Source organism: Sinohyriopsis cumingii, chromosome 10, assembly GCF_028554795.1.
Source record: "Sinohyriopsis cumingii isolate HCF-2022 chromosome 10, ASM2855479v2, whole genome shotgun sequence".
NCBI classification, from domain to species: domain Eukaryota; kingdom Metazoa; phylum Mollusca; class Bivalvia; order Unionida; family Unionidae; genus Sinohyriopsis; species Sinohyriopsis cumingii.
This window is the reverse complement of record NC_142970.1, coordinates 43,487,930-43,508,307: the sequence shown is the minus strand read 5'-3', so window position 1 is coordinate 43,508,307 and position 20,378 is coordinate 43,487,930. Positions and strand designations below refer to the sequence as shown.

At 34.3% G+C, this 20,378-nt stretch overlaps 1 protein-coding gene across 1 annotated transcript in view; it reads left to right on the top strand.

The window, feature by feature from the left end:
- The window catches only part of LOC149789944 (uncharacterized), a 47,935-nt gene that overhangs the window by 12,179 nt on the left and 15,378 nt on the right, over positions 1-20,378 (top strand). The window contains exons 2-3 of the mRNA XM_089972020.1: positions 14,739-14,854; positions 20,008-20,144. Coding sequence (XP_089828146.1) covers positions 14,739-14,854; positions 20,008-20,144 — 253 coding nt within the window. The remainder of the gene's footprint in view (positions 1-14,738; positions 14,855-20,007; positions 20,145-20,378) is intronic.

Below are 20,378 nucleotides of genomic sequence, written 5' to 3'. Positions count from 1 at the left end.
TTTAAGTGTGCCAACAAGGTATGACATTTTATCCCAATCAACCTTTCTGAGAAATTCATTTAATATTCAAACAGTTAAAATAGGCACTAAAAAGGTGTGTTTAGACAGGTTTTAGTGATTAAGCCAAGTTTTTTGAATGACTGAAATGCCGTATATACTCGAGTATAAGCCTATTCGAGAATAAGCCGACCCATTAGCTGAATAGATAAAAATATTAAAAAGTGCATGTCTCGCATATAAGCCGACCTATAAGTTCTAGACTACATCACAAGATGCACAAAGTGATTTCTAAATACATTTAATTAGGAAATCACTTTACTAACATAAATATTATCATCAAACTTAACGAAAATGAAAGTAAGAACGCAAATTTATATGTTTAAAAAAAAACAATTTATCTTCAATGTTAAGTCTTAATTGCAATAAAAAAATCCCCATTCTAAAATCATGAATTATAAAAGTTCTATCACTTTTAGAATCCTTCAAAAGCTGGCTCGGTATCGGAATTGCCAAACAGTTCATAAAACTCTGCTTTTGTTATGGGCCTGCTGTCATCGTATATGTCGTCATTGTCATTATGGTCATCCGATCGTGTGTCGTTCTCCTCATTCTCTTCGTCATTGTCGGATTCAGATATGGCATCATCCTCAGTTCCATCCATGGCATTGCTGATAACAGTACTTTCGAAATGATTTTGCAATCATTTCCGATTAAATTGAGTCCCATGCGTCTCTGACCCACTTGGCGACCAAGTCGATGTCTCCGGCCTCATTAAATTCCCACCTTTTGTCATCTTCACAGCGCCCGAACAAACCCATTCGGATCGCATTTTTGTAACTTGTCCTTAAATGGCTTGTTAAGGCAGACATCAAGAGGTTGTAACACTGATTTTAAACCTCCTGGTATCACAGCTAATCTTGTTTTAATTTCCTTGCGGCCTTTTTGACTTCATCTGTCTTGTGTGCTCGAAACATGTCCCAGACAAGCATTGAAGGTTTCTGAAGAAGTGCACCTGGTCTTTTGTTCCAGAATTTCTCCAACCATTCAGTCATTCCACTTTCATCCATCCATCCCTTTTCATGTGCACGAATGATGACACCAGCAGGAAATTTCATGCTTTTTGGCAGTGTCTTCCTTTTAAAAATGATGACATGAGGCAGCTTTGATCCATCAACTAAACAGGCCAAACCAACCGTGAAATTTGTTTTTTCATGGCCTGTCGATTTTATCAGAATAGTTTTCTTCTCCAACAGCATTGACCGTTTTATTGCTTGGTAAGTCAAAGGCCATAAGCGTCTCATCCATATTTCCGATTTGTGATAGTTCGAACGAGGACTCCTTTCTGCGCTTAATGATGAACTGCTGAAATGATTCCATTTTTTTCTTCTAAGTCTTTTGGTAGCAAATGTGTTATCTTCGTTCGCTGCCTGATACAGAAACCATGCTGGTTCATAAAATGAGAACACCAACCAGCTGATGCAACAAGTTTTGAATCTGTCATCTTATATTTGTCATCAGCACACAGACGAATTGCAGTTCGTGTGACAATGTATCCATTTTGTTGACATTTACTTACAAAATCACTGAGTTCTTTCTCCAATTCAGGGAAAGAGGCGATCCCAGTCCGACGAGCCTTCTTGATTCTTGGAATTTTTTCTAATGCTGCTTTGCTTTTCCACCATTCCGGTACTTGCTTCTCGTTCACACAAAATTCGCGTGCTGTAGCACAGTTGTTATTTGCTTCTGCATATTCAGTAACTTTAAGTTTGAATGCTGCATCATAAGCAGAACTCTTTCTTTTACTTCCAACACTATTCATTTTATCTGATTGAATATAAACTTCTGGAAAGATTAAACTGAACTAATTTCGTATAGTGGTTGTATACCATTTATACCTTATCCTGTAATTTTTTTAAATGGTTGGTTATCAATTTGTATTGGATAATTATTTATTATTGGATGGTTGGTTATCAATTTGTATTGGATAATTATTTATTATTGGCTTTTTTTGTGTTTTTTTAAAACTATGGGTTGTGTAATGCAGTGGACCAAATATGATTGGTTTCAGTGTGGACATTGTTCAAGTATTGTGACAGTTATAACTTTAAGCAGAAACCATTGTCCACTACCTTATCTCATTAAACAACACATCTGAAAGTCGATATGTATTAGTAAAGTCATTGGCATTGTGCAACAAAACAAAGCCATTATCCCTGAGGCATTTACCACAGATTAAGCATACCAGTAGTTACCTTGTAGCACTCTTCTGCTAACAAACCAGTTTTCTTTACAAGCAACTAAACAACAGTAGAAGATAAATTGTGGCTGCCATTTACTTCTAAAACACCTGTCAAAGAAATCCCACAAATTATATTTTTTTACAATTATTCATGCAGGCTTGTATATTGCTACTTGCCTGTTATTTACCCTTTCTAAACATGCACACAACAAGCCCCTATGGAGCCTCTCGCTATTGTTCCTTTAAGACTATCGTACTTTGAGAAGAAACCAAAGTTTCTACTCTCGATACCAAAATGTTTGTGTCATAAATACCTTCATTAATGTAGATTATTTGCATATTTACACTGAAATAAGCTGGCGTGCCTTTCTATGGTACCGTAGAGTTTAATGATTACTGATTAGCTGAGGGTTAAATACTTGCCTGAGAGGTTACTAATATGGCAGTTCTTTTGGAAAATACACATACCACCAGTGGCTCAAATAACATTAATTTACATACTTTAAGTCTGTAATTAATTCTTATACTACTTGTTGAGAAGTAAAGTCTGTTGTTGCAATGGCACGTACAAAGCAAACCAGGAAATGTGGAGATTGATCACATCTAACTGTAAGCACCTTTGCACTTTTACACCATTTGTTTCATTTGTTCCTTTTTTCCCCTTGTGGGATTTTCAATGTATTTTTGTCTTTTAATCATTATTTGCAATTTTTGTTTTTAGAGACTTTATCTCCAAAGGGGTTTTAGTCTATTGTGATTTTCGACAGAATTTTTCGTTATTACATGCGCATGTCTAGAGGGATTAACTGCTTAGATAGTTCAGTTTTAAGAGTGAGGGAAATACATAATGGTGTGAGACCCACGTAGTGAGAATTACTCAGTCAAAGTAGGAGCTGGGAATTATCAAGTCGGCCCAAAGAGACAAAATAAGTAGATATTAAAACCCAGGTATTAGATAGGGTGTTCAGGGCATACCATCTCCTAGGATGCAAAGATTTAGACTTTGACTCAGCACCAAATGTCCCCAGGCAGGGGGAAATACTCTTAGTATTAAATGCAATGGGGATATATATAGGAAAGATAGAAGGCTTGCAAAATATGGGATACAAGAAGTATAAGTTATATCCCCGCCAATATGACACACAATTACTGACAGTTAACTCTATAGAGGTTAAAGGGGTGGTGGCCCAAATTAGGGAGCCCCCTCTCTTTACTATGGATATAGAGGCGAAGTTAGTAGAAGTACATGTGTCAGGACTCCCCCTAGAAGTAGAAACTCAAGAGTTAGTAAGGAAAGTAGAAAACAGACTGAAGGCAATAGTAACCACGCACAAAATGGCAACTGTCTGGGGTGCGGATCTTGATTATGACAGGAGAAGAAGCCAAGAAGTTACCTACCTTCTATTTTGTAATGGGGTTTCGTTTGAAGAGCTGGTATAGGGGAAGTGAAAATGATAGGAAATGCCCCAAATGTTTCCAAACAGCATCAGCCTGCTTAGCAACAAACAGCGACAGCTGCAGCAACATATGCAAGTAAGGCTGAACCAAGCAACAATATGTCCCCCAAAACGATTGAAATTGATCAGATCAACAGAGCAGATTAGAAAGGAAAGAACGAACACTGTACACGAAGTTACTAAAAAAGGGGAAGAGCAAATACAGGCAACACCAACACAATAGGACCAAAACGTCACAATTGTAGATGAATCTCAAATAGATCAGGAGTGGGGTCAACTTTTTAGTCCAAATAATACAGGGAAAATGAAGACCCCTGGTAAAGAAACTGTGACAACAAGTAACAAATACACAATCCTACAGGAGGAGGGAGAATCCATACAGGAGGAGGAGTAGAAGGGGGAGGAGGATGAAAAGACAGATATGTCTGGTCTGGCCCCTTTAACATGCTCCACACCCTTACCTAACAAAAAATTGAGAAAGAGGAAAGCTGCATCGGGGTCTTCATCATCGCAAGAGGGAACTCTTGATGAGACAAAAGATGACACCCCGAAAACTGCACATGATAGAAATGAAGACAGCCTAATGAAATTAAGGATGAAAAAGACAAGACTGAAACACAGTGATGGATCTGACAATACAAGCAATGACGAAAAAACAATGGATGAAAGCAACAATGGAAATGACGGCAACAGTGAAGACTTTGAAACAGGGACGGAATACGACAGTGCTACGGACAGAGGAATGGAAACGGAAATGGAGACCGAAATGGAAACTGAGAACTTGACTGATAAAACAAATAAAACTGACGAAGAAACGTTAGAAACACCAACATAAAGCATAACAGGGGGAGACCGAGTGCCCCCCCCCCCCACTCATAGATTTAAACTAATTAACTAACCGGAAATACTTAAAACATTATTTAACATATCTAGCATTTATCACACTAAATTATAATGTACATACAACCAAAATAGCAGCAACCTGGGGAAACAACAAAAATGGAAGGAAAAAACCTCCATCTTTTGTCAATAAAGGTTAATGGAATTAATAGGGATACAATTTTAAATTAAAGCACTATAACCCAATATAATGATTTTTATAAAAGAGTCAAACGATGGTTTCACAAAAGACTTAATATCCTTATGTGAAGAGAAAATGAATGGGATTGTGATTTTAAATAATTATGTTAGAAAAGACACAAGAGGGGTGGTGGCGGTAGTGATAAATAGTTAAAAAGGGTGTAAATGGGAGAGAAGAGAGGAGGGATAATTTTTTAAAGGGAGGTTACTACATATAGTCATCAAAAGTGTACATTTTATTAATGTTTATATACCAGCAAATAAGTACCAAAAACAGCAATTTATAGAAAAACTATCAAATTATTTAGAGAAATATACTATGGAGGATCTTGTTTTAGGGGGAGATTTAAATTGGGTGGGGGATTCCACTGATAGGATAGGGTCCTTAACAACAAATGACATGAGATTTAGACCTGAAATGGATTTTATTTTTAAAAAATCATAAATTTATATATATATATAAATTATAAAATAAACAACACCAACACGTAGAATGTTGACCGGTTTCGCTTTAATGCTTCATCAGACTAAATTCAATATCTTGCTTACGTCATTAAATATGTTGTTTCTAAGTGATGAATGAAATAAACAATATGACATAAACAAGATGACATCATAGCTTACATTTTTAACGTAATCATCTTATACTTTAACGAATAATCTACATGGAGATGTGCATGTACAGCAAAGATTAATGATATCTTAATACATATAAATATATAAAACTGGATCTTAAAGATACATATATCTCTACTGATAACTACATAAAAGTTTATTAATAGAGATAAACAGTTTTAGTAACATTTATATTATGTGTAATGCACACTTATTAGAGGTTAAAGGTATTAGAGGTTTTTACATATTATTATGTAAAAATGGGATACCATATAGTCAAACAAAAAGATACAGAAGAATTATTTCGGATGATGCTGTTTTTAAATCATCTTTGACAGAGCTAGGTCAGCATTTTCTAAATAGAAACTACCCCATTGATATCATTAATACTGCTTTCCAAAATGTATCTTCTCTTACACAGCTTGATTCTTTACAATATAAAATCAAAAGTAAAAATGAAGATATCGTTCCTTTTGTTATTGAATATAATCCAAGTTTGCCTAATATAGGTAAGATTATCAATAAATATTGGGATTTATTAAACTTACCATGTAAACCAAGTGTTAAATCGCTACACGAAAGCAAACCTACACTTGCTTGTAAAAGGACTAAAGATCTTAAAGATTTCCTAACTAATTCTAAATTAGAAAAACCATCATATAAAATAGGATCATCAACTAAATGTAATAGACCTAGATGTTCACACTGTTCATTTATTAATGAAAATACTTCTTTCAATAGTAATAATACGAAAGAAACTTTTAATATGCATTGTGATATAAATTGTGCAACATCAAATGTTATTTATTTGATAACATGCAAAAAATGTGGCATCCAATATGTTGGACAAACCAGTCAACAACTATCTAAACGTATGAACCAACACAGATCAGATATAAAAAATTATATCGATCAATCATTTTCATCTCATGTTGCCGCATATTTTAACAAAAATTCCCATACATTGCAAGATTTCTCCTTCCAACCTATTGTTAAAACTGACCCTGAAATGGAACGTCTACTAAAGGAAACCTATTGGATTCACCGTCTTAATACGGTATATCCAAAAGGTCTAAATTCAAAAACACTATATGACATTAAGTGACATTTTTTTTTTTCTGAATTATGTCCCTTGTGTACAATTAGATATGATTATTCTACTTTGCAAAAATAATTTAATTGGTAAAAGTAGAATCTAATAACATAAAAATAAGTTTACTAACTCTTTAAAAATGAAATTGCAGTTGTAAATGAATTTTCTGTACAAAGTATTTAATTATTTATAAAATACTTCATAGCAAGCGTTATGAACACCATATTTTTTATACATATTTTTTATTATATAAATTGAGTTCTAATAACCTACTTAGTAGCTGAACAAATTATATTAGTACATATATTTTATCTGTTTATCTAATTTTATTTTTATTTATTAATGTTTTATCTTTGTTTTGTTGTTCTTTACATTCTCTTTTCTATTTATTTATTTTCTATACTTCTAATAAGTGTGCATTACATATAATATAAATGTTGCTAAAAGTGTTTATATATATATATATATATATGTCAATTTATATATTTATATATATGAAGTTGAATATGCTTAAAAGGGAATTTACATATGAATCCAAAATAGGAAATGGGAGCAGATTGGACAAATTTTATGGAACACACTTTGAGAAAAATATGTATAAAGATACAGGTATATTTAATTGAAAAATATCAGATCATAAACTTATTTACTTGGACTTAGAGATTAAAAGTAGAACTAAATGGGGTAAGGGGAAATGAAAATTTAATAATAACATTTTAGAAGAGCCAGAATTCATTAAGGAAATTAAAGAGGATATAAGAATTTTAGAAACAAGGGGAACCGTGACATAATTGAAGAATGGGATAATTTAAAGAAAAAATTTAAAAGGAAAGCAATTATATTCTCAAGAATAAGGATATAATTAAAATGGACAAAGAAGGAATTGAAAATTATTTTTAAAAAAGGGTATGATGCCAGAAAGAGAAAACATTTTAAGAGAGAAGTTAAGTAAGATATTGGAGGATGAAAGAAAAGGAAGAGAACTAAAAGCTGGGAAATTTACTCAGATTTATTTTAAAAAAGCAGATGGACTGTATAAAAGAGAAGAATTGAGGAGGGGAGGAGAATTTTTTTAAGACAGTTTAAAACTAGGAAATAACAAGAAAACATCCGATAAAAATAAAATTTTAGATCACATTAAGGAATACTACACCAAATTATACCAATCTCAAGAAATAGACAACACTACGATAGATGAATATTTACAAGGAATAGAATGCGAGATATCATCAGATCATAAAAACGTATGTGATGATTTCATCTCGACACATGAAATTACAAGTGTAATTAACAATGTACCTAAAGGGAAATCAACAGGTAGAGATGGTCTCACCGCGGAATTATATTTCAAGTTTTGTGGCGAGTTGTTGCCCATACTAGAATGGTTGTATACTAATATATTACTAAGAAATGATACAATGACAAGCAGTATGAGGGAGGGGACAATCATATTGATATATAAAGGGAAAGGAGATAGGGAAGATTTTAAAAAAAGTGTAGGCCCATCTCCCTCCTAAATACAGACTATAAGATATTAAGTAAGATATTAGCAGACCACGTAAAAAAAAGGAATGGATAAAATAATCAAGAGAAATCAGACATGTGTGGCAAAAGGGAGGGACATTCAAAATAATATTTTAAGCATTAAGACAATTATAATAGACTTTATAAATGATTCTGGACAGAAAGGGGGTATGGTACTTTTCGACCAGGAAAAAGCCTTTGATAGATTTGAACACAACTATAAACAGAAGGTCTTGGAGAAATTTCGATTTGGAAAAAATTTCCAAAAATGGACAAAAATCCAGTACAGCGGAATAACTTCAAGAGTACAGGTAAATGGAGCCAATACAGGTAAATTTGATATTAAAAGATCGGTGAGGCAAGGATGCCCCCTATCAATGCAATATGTAATTCCAGTAGAAATTCTAAGTATAAAAATAAGACTAAACAACAAAATTGAAGGTACCAAAGTTCCAAAGATCAGAGAAGAGGTGAAAATGCTACAGCACGCAGACGATTGCACAAACTTTATCAAGGATCCCAATTCCTTTAAGCACCTTGTAAAGGAATTCGAAGAATTTGGTAAGGCCTCAGGATCCCAAATCAACCATGACAAAACGGAAATTTTAAAAATAGGGAACTGGCAGGGGAACCACTTTGGTTTACCACCACAACAAATTAAGGTAAAGGTTAAAGCTTTAGGAATATACTTTGGTAAAGATGAAGAAAGGAAAACTGTAATCAAATGAAAATTAAAATAAATGAAAATGTGAACATCTGGGCACTTACGCCACTATGCCTCATGAGCCCAGGTGGCCAAAACATACATGTATGCTAATATTAATTATATTTTAAAATCTATAGACATTAAAAATGAGACACTACACAAAATTGAAAGCCGTATTAATGATTATGTATGGGATTTTAAAACCCACAATGTTAACAAAGAAACAATTTATAGAGCAAGAGAAAGGGGGGGCTAGCAATACCTAGTCCCTTAATTATTAAATGTGCAAATATAATTAACAGGTTTAAGAGGTAACAAACAGAGCCAAAATTACCATGGGAGGGATTGTATATATCTATTGGTATGGGTTTTCAATGAAACATAAAAAAGACATATATCAAAATAATAAACTAACGAAACAACTAGAAATACCAAGAAGATATAGGAGTATCAAAGACCTATTAGTTAAATATAGAGACAAAAAAGAACTTTGGGAATCTGATGGAGAAAAAAAACACCTACAAATGGATAAGAGAAGAAATTACTTGTAAGATAAAAAGCAAAGTAGAGATGGAGAAAATGCATGTAAACTGGAAAAGGGCTCGGGGGCACTGGATAAAACTAATCTGCCTTAAAATACAAAGCCTTTTCTTCAAATACATGCATGATGCGTGTTTGACAGGAGAGGTAGCAGTGAGGCGGCATATGGTCAGAGTACCGCCTCAATGCCCACTGTGCAAAAACAACCCACATTTACCAAAGTTCACACCATATTCCAGTGCGAAAATAGGAAGACTCAAAAAATGCAAATAATTAATGAAATAAGTAAAAAAGAGATATACAAACGGCAAAACATCCGATACTTAGACGGGAATTATGATAAGAAAACTTTATACAATGAAAGCTTGTGGAGAGGTAATTGTTATTGGACGGGACTGACGAAAGCGTGAAAAGAGGAGGGGAGATAGGGGCAAGGGAAGTTCACCCCTTAAGGTTAGATTACCGAAAGCGGACTTTTGCCCTCATACTTGTCCCCTGGCTTGGATCCCGCAGCGGAAGTGCCTTGCCTTTATTTCATAATTTCTAAATTTAGTGTACATTATTTATATATCTTTATTTTAAAAGAAACATAACGTAGGAAATTTAGAGGGAGGAACACAGGGTAAGTACAGGTCGAGTATGTCTTGGGGCTATGTCACAAGGTGCCACGCGAAGTGAACAGGCCCATGAAAGAGCTTGGAAACCATCCCATATAGAACACTTAACAAACAAACATAAAACAAGGTTTAGGATATAAGGAAGTAGGATTTTAATTTCTAAATATTTTCTACCTCTTCTACGTTTTCCTAACTATACAGCTCCCGTACTGTATTGTCTACTAAACCTCACTCTCGAGGGATTCTTTAAAATATTTTGGTAACTTTGGCTGTTACATAAATAAGAGAGGACCTGCTCGAGATGGGAGAAAGAAAGTATGAACCCATTTCGAGAACAGTCAATCTCGTTTAAATAATGCGAGGAAATGACACAGAAAGCACTCACATAAAACACAAAGGATTTTAATTTATTATCATAATTATTACACCGTTCTACTCGCCAAAATTCGAAATCGAGATAAAAATTTAAACATACATCAATGGAGATTATATCCAATGAATGACAGGACAACTGGGTAAAAAATCTGATATCTGAATGCTGTCCCAACACTAAAACAATATAGAGCATACACACAATATAGCACATATACATAGCAACTGTGGAAACTAGGGAAGGAATTCCGAGTATGTGAGAAACCTCACCCGGATGAACAACCCTATAGAAACACTAGGGAACCGTAGAAATACCCTAACCAAAATATTTCTAAATAAATTTTCAATTCAAAATTCTTTTTACAAAATTAAACAAGCAACATACATTTGGGGAATACAGAAACACATAAAAAAAGCTTTTATTTTTTTTGGATAGGTTAGGTTGTATATGTCTGGTTCCCCCCTCCCAACTAACGTGTATGGATGTATTTACTAGTGAATGGACGTCTGTCAAATAGACGTCAAGTACTACAATACATGTTCCATTCATTATCCTACCAGTTAAGTTAGAAAAAGATATTTGTTTCACTTCACGACAACACATATCATATGAGCCATGTGGCATTATTAGGCGATCGACAATAACAATAAATACCAGTAATCGAGACAAAAAAAGCTTTAAAATTGTTCAGACCCGCAGATAAGCTGACCCTCCTCCTTCCGGGGCCCCGAGTGGCCGAGTGGTCTAAAGCGCTCTCTGTTACGGATCGCTGCCATCTCTGCTGTCTGCTTGGGTTCGAGTCCAGGATTCGGCTAATGTGGGTATGTGAGAAAGTTTGCCAGTAGCTTCTCGTGGGTCAGTAGTTCTTCCTCGGGTTTTCCGGGTTCTTCCTCCACCATTAATACTGGACACCATGCATAGCATATCGTGTGCTGAAAAATGGCGTTAAACCCCACAACAACAACCATCCTTCTTCCAGGCTTTATTTTTTTCCAAAATTCGGATTATGCGTGATCATTTATTTACAATAGTCTTATAATGAAGAAACTTACTTTAAAGTCACTGAAACAAAGTATGGATTCTAACCCAATTCGAGTTATTTTATTAACAAGGTCACCATATTTACATGGGCAAGTCTGTGTTTTGATTCCATTCACCATCTTAGGAATTCACATATTTTTGAACACATGTATATAGGAGTTTTTCCTTATTATTTGTTCAGTTTGTTTTAGAAATATTATAAGTAGACATTGCATAGTTATTACTGAAATGGACTGATGTTGAAACAAGACAAGGATAATGAGCAGTCTTTCTGTTTGTTTACATTGAGAACTTCATTCATTCTGAAACGCAAAGAAATGGCACCAATCGAGTTAGAACTTATAAATTAATGGATGAAATCACCAAATTTTTAGCATTTTTATTTAAAACCGGTAGGGGGGTACAAACAGGACACGTGACTGCTAGGGTGGTCTAGTTTTTAGAGCGTCTGCTCGGATGCTGGAGAACGTGGGTCGGATCCCCGGCTGAGTCATAGCAAAGACTTATAAAAATTGTACTAACAGCTAACTCGCTTGGCACTCAGCATTAAGAGGACTGGTCGGCCTGGTGTCAGGATAATGTGACTGGGTGGAATATCATCCTACATGTCTATGGCATGATGCTCCAGTCCTAGACATCACTATAAACTGCCACTCTGCATATATCGTAGCGATATGACTGAACAATTGTTAAAGCTACATCAGAAATCCAAATCACACACACACACACACAGACAAACATGACAGGAGGGTATGTAAATACATGTTTTCTCTATACATGATGGAGAGCTATCTATCTGTTGGTAATTAGGTTTTCTATACTTTATTTATCATTTATTCTTGAGTTTAATTCACAGACCAATTTATTGGTGTCCTTTTAATAGGTTCAAGGCAAAATGGATAAAACTGTCAGGCTTTGTTCTGATATTTCCACGTTATGTAGCAGACCACCAGTCACATTAAGCCCCCACCTTGTTGAGCTGGATATCACACTATTTTGTACAAAAGTATTTCTCAATATACTGCGATATTTACCACAGGATAAAGCAAATTCTACATTGTACAACAGTATTTCTGAATATACTGTGATGTTTACCACAGGATACAGCAATTATATATGGGACCAACATTGTATTTGTCTTTAGTTGGCATCTGTCTTTAAAAGATAAAACCATCAATCAATAACTGGAACAAATATCTTGATCTGATTTACAAGAACATTAATCCATCCTGTTATTTGAAATAAATTTAATCATTATAATACAAAAAAAAAGAAAATAGCTTAATAGCAACCCCCCCCCCCACCAGAAAATCAATTGGCCAGTACCTTACACATGCAGTCAGTGAATGTTCTGTGATGCCTATGTTGGAAAAGATACATATCAGCATGTGGTGTATTATTCTAATTAAGATGACCCCACATACATACATATATATATATATATATATATATATATATATATATATATATATATATATATAATGTTAATCAGTGTCAACAATGTATGAGACTGCTGCTGCTATTGAACATACACCATACTGTTTTTGCATCAATGTCTGCTGTTGACAGCAGATGTTTCCCAGTCAAATAGGCATGTTGAATTGCTTGCTTGGCTGCTGTACTGTTATAGTGCAAGGACATTATGTGTTGGCCAATAGATCATACTATATCTGCTATTATTAGCACAGTCATGTTCTGGTCCATATTTGTATGGTATTTGCATACAGATGGGGGTTCTGTTTGACCCTAAATACATGGGTCCTGGAAACAGATGTCCTAGTTGATATTTGTATGGTATTTGTATACAGATGGGGGTTCTCTTTGACCTTAATATGGGTCCTGAAAACAAATCTGGGAGACATAAGTCATAATTCTGTGGCTTCTATTCCAGCAAGGTTAAGCAGATTCTTGTACAAATATGAAACAGAGATGTATTTTCCCCAAAGTTTTGCTTATGAACTTTTCGTGTATGTCCACAGCACTTTAACACTCATATACGATATCCATGAGTGTCCAACACAGTGCTTTAACACTCATTTATAACATCCATGAGTATCAAACACAATGCTTTAACACTCATTTACAGTATCCATGAGTGTCCAACACAGTGCTTTAACACTCATTTACAGTATCCATGAGTGTCCAACACAGTGCTTTAACACTCATTTACAGTATCCATGAGTGTCCAATACAGTGCTTTAACACTCATTTACCGTATCCATGAATGTCCAACACAGTGCTTTAACATTCATTTGAAACACCCATGAGTGTCCAACAGTTTTAAGAGTTTTAACATGATAAGAATCGATTATTTAGCTTATAATAATTGACTTGCATGATTTTATAACCTCTTTTACATCAGTAATTATATGAAGTTATCACATGGCAGTAATTAAATGAAACTCATTTATATCAATAATTACATAAAACTAATGTATGCCAGTAATTATATTAAACTCATTTATATCAGTAATTACATTAAACTCATATCAGTAATTACATGAAACTCATTTATATCAGTAATTACATTAAACTCATTTATGTCAGTGAATACATGAAACTCATTTATATCAGTAATTACATTAATCTCATTTATATCAGTAATTACATGAAACCCATTTATATCAGTATTTACATTAAACTCATATCAGTAATTACATGAAACCCATTTATATCAGTAATTACAAGAAACCCATTTATATCAGTAAATACATGCTACATGCATACAATATGTAGAAACTTCGAACAGATCAGTATATTTGAAATATGAGACTTTTATACAACACGGCTCCCTTTTCTTTCAATAAATACTTGTTTTTCTCACATTTACATAATAAGTGAGAAATGTGAAAAAATATAGTCTATAGCTACAGTAAGTATTTGTCATATTAGATTCAAGGCATGTAATACACATTTGTATGTTTACAAATTTACAACAAATCATTTTCAAATTAAGTGCAAGGCATGCAATACACTTTTGACAGATTTCACATATACAATAGGTCTTTGTCAAATTAAATATAAATCATGCACTACACATTTATAAGATTACACATTTATAAGATTACACATTTATAAGATGACACATTTACATTTACATTGGTCTTTGTCAAATTAAATACAAGACATATAATACACTTGAATAAGATTACACATTTACATTAAGTTTGTCAAATAAAAAGCAAGGCATATAATAAACTTTCATAAGAGTACAGATTTTTTCAGTAAGTCTTTGTCATTTTAAATGCAATGAATGCAGTGTACATTTTTTAAGACTGCACATTTGTATTAACTCTTCCATTTAAAAAGATGTAAATTATTTATACTTCTGTATTTTGCGTTATTATCATCGAAGCAAATATAGATCATAGCATTACAATTTAAAAAATCAAAAGAAGTATCAAGCTAACAGAAGACTCTTTTCAATGTAAAATACATGTTTTATGTCTTCAGCCGATTGAACAGATTGTTGAGGAAAGCTTAAACCAGGCAGGAATTCAAATGACCCCAGAAGACAGGGATTTGTTTCTTAGATTTCAGGGTGAAATTGGTACAACTCTTCACTTCAGGTGAGAATAACATTGTTTCTTTTCTTTCTCTCTCTAAAAGCAGGATGACCATTCTTCTTACTTGTAGTCAAAGACACAGGTTTTAAAGTGATCAAGAAGATGATAATTACAGGCTTTACTGCCAACTACAGGCATTACTGACAATTGCAGGCATTACTGAAAATTGCAGGTATTACTGAAAATTGCAAGTATTACTGAAAATTGCAAGCATTACTGACAACTTCAGGCATTACTGACAATTACAAGCATTACATGCATTACTGATAATTAGATGTATTACTGACAATTAGAGGCATTACATATAATTAAAGACATTACTGACAAGTACATGTATTACTGACAAATACACGCATTACTGACTATTACTGGCATTACTGGCATTACTGACAATTACATGCATTACAGGCATTACTGATAATTAGAGGCATTACTGACAATTAGAGGCATTACTGATATTTAGAGGCATTATTGATAATTAGATGCATTACTGACAAATACAGTCATTACTGACAAATACAGTACAGTCATTACTGACAAATACAGTCATTACTGATAATTAGAAGCATTACTGACAAATACAGTCATTACTGACAAATGCAGTCATTACTGATAATTAGAGGCATTACTGACAAATACAGTCATTACTGACAATTAGAGGCATTACTGACAAATACAGTCATTACTGACAAATACAGTCATTGCTGATAATTAGAGGCATTACTGACAAATCCAGTCATTACTGACAATTACAGGCATTACTGATAATTACAGGCATTACTGACGACTGCAGGCATTACTGACAATTACATACATTCATGCTGGACATACAGAGGCAAAATCTATTTCTGCAATGACAAGTATGTAGCATATCATAAATGTTTTCCTTAGTTTCATTAAGAAACTGTTTATTTACATCTTTTTTAAGCCACTGACATTACTAATAGGAACCCATATTTTTTGGGTAGGATTTTAGGTTCATTGCTACAAGTGTAGTCTGTGACAACCCTGTGTTAAGACTGCAATATTTCTTACTATTTCCCTGTTGATTTATGTTTCATCCAGTGCAACAGTCAACAACTTTGAAAAAATCTGAGCTGCTCTGAGACGAAAACCAACATAATATTAGAATGATTCATATGCATGAGATAGGATACGAAAAGTGCTCCCAAGGGTTAGAATTTTGTGTCAAATTACAGGCTAAACTTTTGATCATGAGTTTGGAACTGTCCTCTCTTGCAGTATATAAAAATCCCCATTGAATAATACCTTGAGACAGAAGATACAAATCCCAGTTAAGATATACCTTAATGTAGAATTTTCAAATCACCATTGAATAAAATCGTAGGACTGCGCATAAAAATCCCAGTTGAGAAATACTTTAATGTCGATTATACAAATCCCCATTGAATAATACCTTAAGAAAGACCATTCAAAACCCAGTTGAGAAATACCTTAATGCAGGGCATACAAATCCCCATTGATAATTATCTTACAATAAAGCATACAAAGTTATTTTACACATAAACATGAAGTGTAAACATTAATTAATTTTTAAGGTTTTGCTATCAAAAGTCAGTTATTCAGTTGGCTATAGTAGTGGCAATAGTCAGTATCTGAATTGTGTATTGGTTTATTTCAGTAATCATTTATTGAATTGGCTATAGCAGTGGTGATACACGATATCTGAATTGTGTATTGATATCTGACACAGCATGTGAATTGTGTACTGATATCTTCCACAGCAAATGGAGTGTGTAAATATATTTTACACAGCAACTGGTTTGTGTACTGGTATCTTACATATGAAATGGATTGTGTACATATATCTTACACAAGAACTGGATTGTGTACTGATATCTTACGTATCTTGGCGTTTACTTTGTAAAACAATATCTTTGTGTTAATGTTTTTACATCAGTGTCATTTCTGTCCTATATATTTATGTTAATCCTTTCACATCAATGTTGTTTTTGTCATTTATCTTTGAGTTAATGCTTTCACATCAGTGTCGTTTGTGTCCTACATCTTTGTGTTAATGTCCTTACATCAGTGTCATTTTTCTCCCGTATCCTTGTGTTAATGAGTTTACATCAGTGCCGTTTGTGTCCTATATCTTTGTATTAATGCTTCTACATCAGTCATTTGAGTCATACATATTGTGTTAAAACTGTTACTTCAGTGTCTTTTGTGTTCTACATCTTTGTGTTAATGTTTTTACGTCACTGTCGTTTTTGTCCTATATCTTTGTATTAAGTCGTTAGTGTCCTATATTTTTGTGCTAATGCTTTCACATTGATGTCGTTTGTGTCTTATATCTTTGTTTTAATGCTTTTACATCAGTCATTTGAGTCCTATATCCTTGTATTAATACCGTTACATCAATGAAATTTGTGTCATATATGTTTGTGTTAATGCTTTTACATCGGTGTCATTTGTGTCCTTCCTACATGTTTGTGTTAATACTGTTGCATGAGTGCCATTTGTGTCCTAACCTTTACATCAGTGTCATTTTTGCCTTATATATTTGTGATAATACTTTTACGTGAGTGACGTTTGTGTCCTGAATCTTTGTGTGAATACTTTACATCAGTGTTGTTTGCATCCTATAATATTATTATCCTATATCGTTGTGTTAATGTATTTACATCTGTGTTATTTGTGTGCTATATCTTTGTGTTAATCTCATTACATCAGTGTCATATGTGTTCTATATCATTATGAATCACTGCCTATTACCATTGCTATCAATTGATCACAACCATCTTGGAAATGGAGCTGTACATATTGGCCTCTTCTTTAGCTGTAATCATTTTTATTTTCCATTCAGCAGAAATTCAAAGTTAATAAAGAAACACCTTAGAGGAATTTTGGCGGTATTGGGTGATACGTGTAAAGAAACAAGAAATTATAATATTGATGATTTTGCAGTTGTTGAGTTCATTTTGCTTTGCCTTGTGCTCTAACAGGGTAGCGTTGGTGTGCGTTGTTTCCATGCAAACTGAAAATGTCTTCTTGGTTATTTAACTAACTAGTGTCGCTTATGCGAATATATTGACACCTTATTTTTGATCCCAAGAGAGCCTCCTTTTCCCCAGGGGACCAATTGGTCCCACAGTTTTGGTTCCCAACTGTGAGGACTCCAGTTCTGTCCCTTGAGACAGGATCATCATTGACTGTAGTGTCCGAATGAAATGAAACCAAGTTATTCAACTCACCATCAGAAACAGCTAAATTACAATGATTGAACTACGTGTATGTAGTACATGAGATATGGTTAAGTGCAAATACAGTTGTCTTCATTGCAATTAAATCATGTCATCTAAACTACGACATTCTTATTATCATAACCATGTTCACTAATGAGTCTTTGCTAAGATTATTAATCGCTCTGGATTATGAAACATCAAGTATTATTCATCCTTCCATGCAAGCTAGCAACATACACTTTAACTGAGTTGTTGAATTATAAAAATCTCTAAAATGAAACATATTATAGTCAATCTGTTAACATGACATTATGTGAATGTAATGATTGAATGTTGAAGAAAGATGATTACGCCACCATGACTGATGATATATTCTCATGGTCAGCATGGCATGTGCCAATTAGCGCTGACACATGGGCTGAGCGGGCAAGAAATCACCAGACTGCAACAAGGGTGGTGCTCTTGCATGTGATTTTTAATTAAGACTACAGTTAGAGACGTAGAAAAGCAATGTTAATTTGGGGTTAAGTAGCAGAGAAATGACAACATTGTGACAATCCAGAGACAATATCTGTATCCAGAAATAAGTGTCATAAAAATAGTTTTGTCCAGAAATAGTAAATTAATACAAATGAAATAGAGAGAATTATTCCAAACTTGATGGATGTGTTAAAATGTTATTTGTTAGATAAAGCTAATCCTGATTGGATAAGCTAAATGAATGATGTGTTATATCCAGATGAAATTCAGTGTGTTACGTAATTTCTGTCCTGACAATAATCAGAGTTTTCTTAGGGAAGCCAAGAAGTTGACTCCTGGAAATAAGTATTTCACACTATATGTGGTCCAAATGATACTTGTCTGCAAGTTGGGGGACACTAAACTTTAAAGGAACAGAGAGATTATGATTCATGTAAATGAGAATGAATTTCAGAAGGGAAATAATGTCTCCACAAGTGTTGCACACAGTGGAGAGAGACAGAAGTCAACCAAGTGAAAATTGCTAACCTGAAAGAGGATGCACAGAGATAGGGAGAAGAGAAAATAGTATATGGCAACTAACCTGTCAAAAGGTTGACTTTGAATGAAACGGAAGCAGCCAAGTTATGCTGAGCAAAAATCACTTAGATCCTTCACTCAGATCTATCATATTTGTCTTATTGACATAAACAATTAGACTAATTGCAATTTGTTTAAGCTTGATTGTTGTTGTTGTTGTTCTAGGGTTTAACGCCATTTTTCAGCACAAGATAGGCTATACATGGCGGCCAGTATAACTGGTGGAGGAAGAACCCTGGAAAACCCAGGGAAGAACCACCGACCCACGAGAAGCTACTGGCAGGCTATCCGAGCCTTGGACTTGAATTCACGCAGACAGAGGTGAGATGGCAGTGATCCGGAACGGTGAGCGCTTTAGACCACTCGGCCCCCGTTTAAGCTTGGTAATTTTATTTCTAAGAGAAAGTGAATCATTCAAATGTGATGTTCAGTTTCATTTTGTTTATGCCAATGATTAGATTGTTATATTGTGCATACTGTGGCTAGTTAGTATGTCCTAGGATCTCTGATGATTCGACAATATCAGGGATGGAAGGAGTCAATCAAGGGTCACTAAAAAGGGAGCGAAGAAAAACAACATGAGAGTGAGCCTCTATCCTCTTGATTGTGGTCTGAGCAGCACCCTCTCAAAAAGAGCAAGCATGACCCATTCAAGGATATGATCAGCACCTTGTGCCTCTCCTCAAGCTGGGTAGGTACATCACCCTCTCAGAGTCCTTAACTCAGTGAAACTGATGAGGAGATTGTACCACCATGATGGAGAGAGCAGTAGTCATGTTGTACATGTTCTTTGGGGGACATCTTTCTCTCTTTAAGAATGGCCGGTAGAGTAAAGGAAGCTTCAGGTCATATTTGCATATAGTATAACGTGTGTATCTTAATTTTCAGCAAGGGTCCACATACATCAATTGATTGCCAGGAGTCCCTCAAGGCTACTGAGACGTTCATTCAGGATAGCCATCCTGATATGAAAGACAAATGGCTTGAGTACAGAAACCAGGGAAAGCTTACTCCTGAACTGATAGGTTTGTCGTTTCTATCTCGTTATTAATTCATCATTGTTTTCATCAAGTTGTACAATATTAGATGCAGAGTAATTTTCAGTAGTTTTGTTTTAGTCTGAATCTCTGACATAATAATGCTGATCATCTTTGTAGCTTATTCAAGATGAAACCTACTGACTATGGAGAAATCATAGCTATTCCACCCTGCACTCAGTTTCATGATTTCTAGCCTATATTTTGGTACCAAAGTGAAGG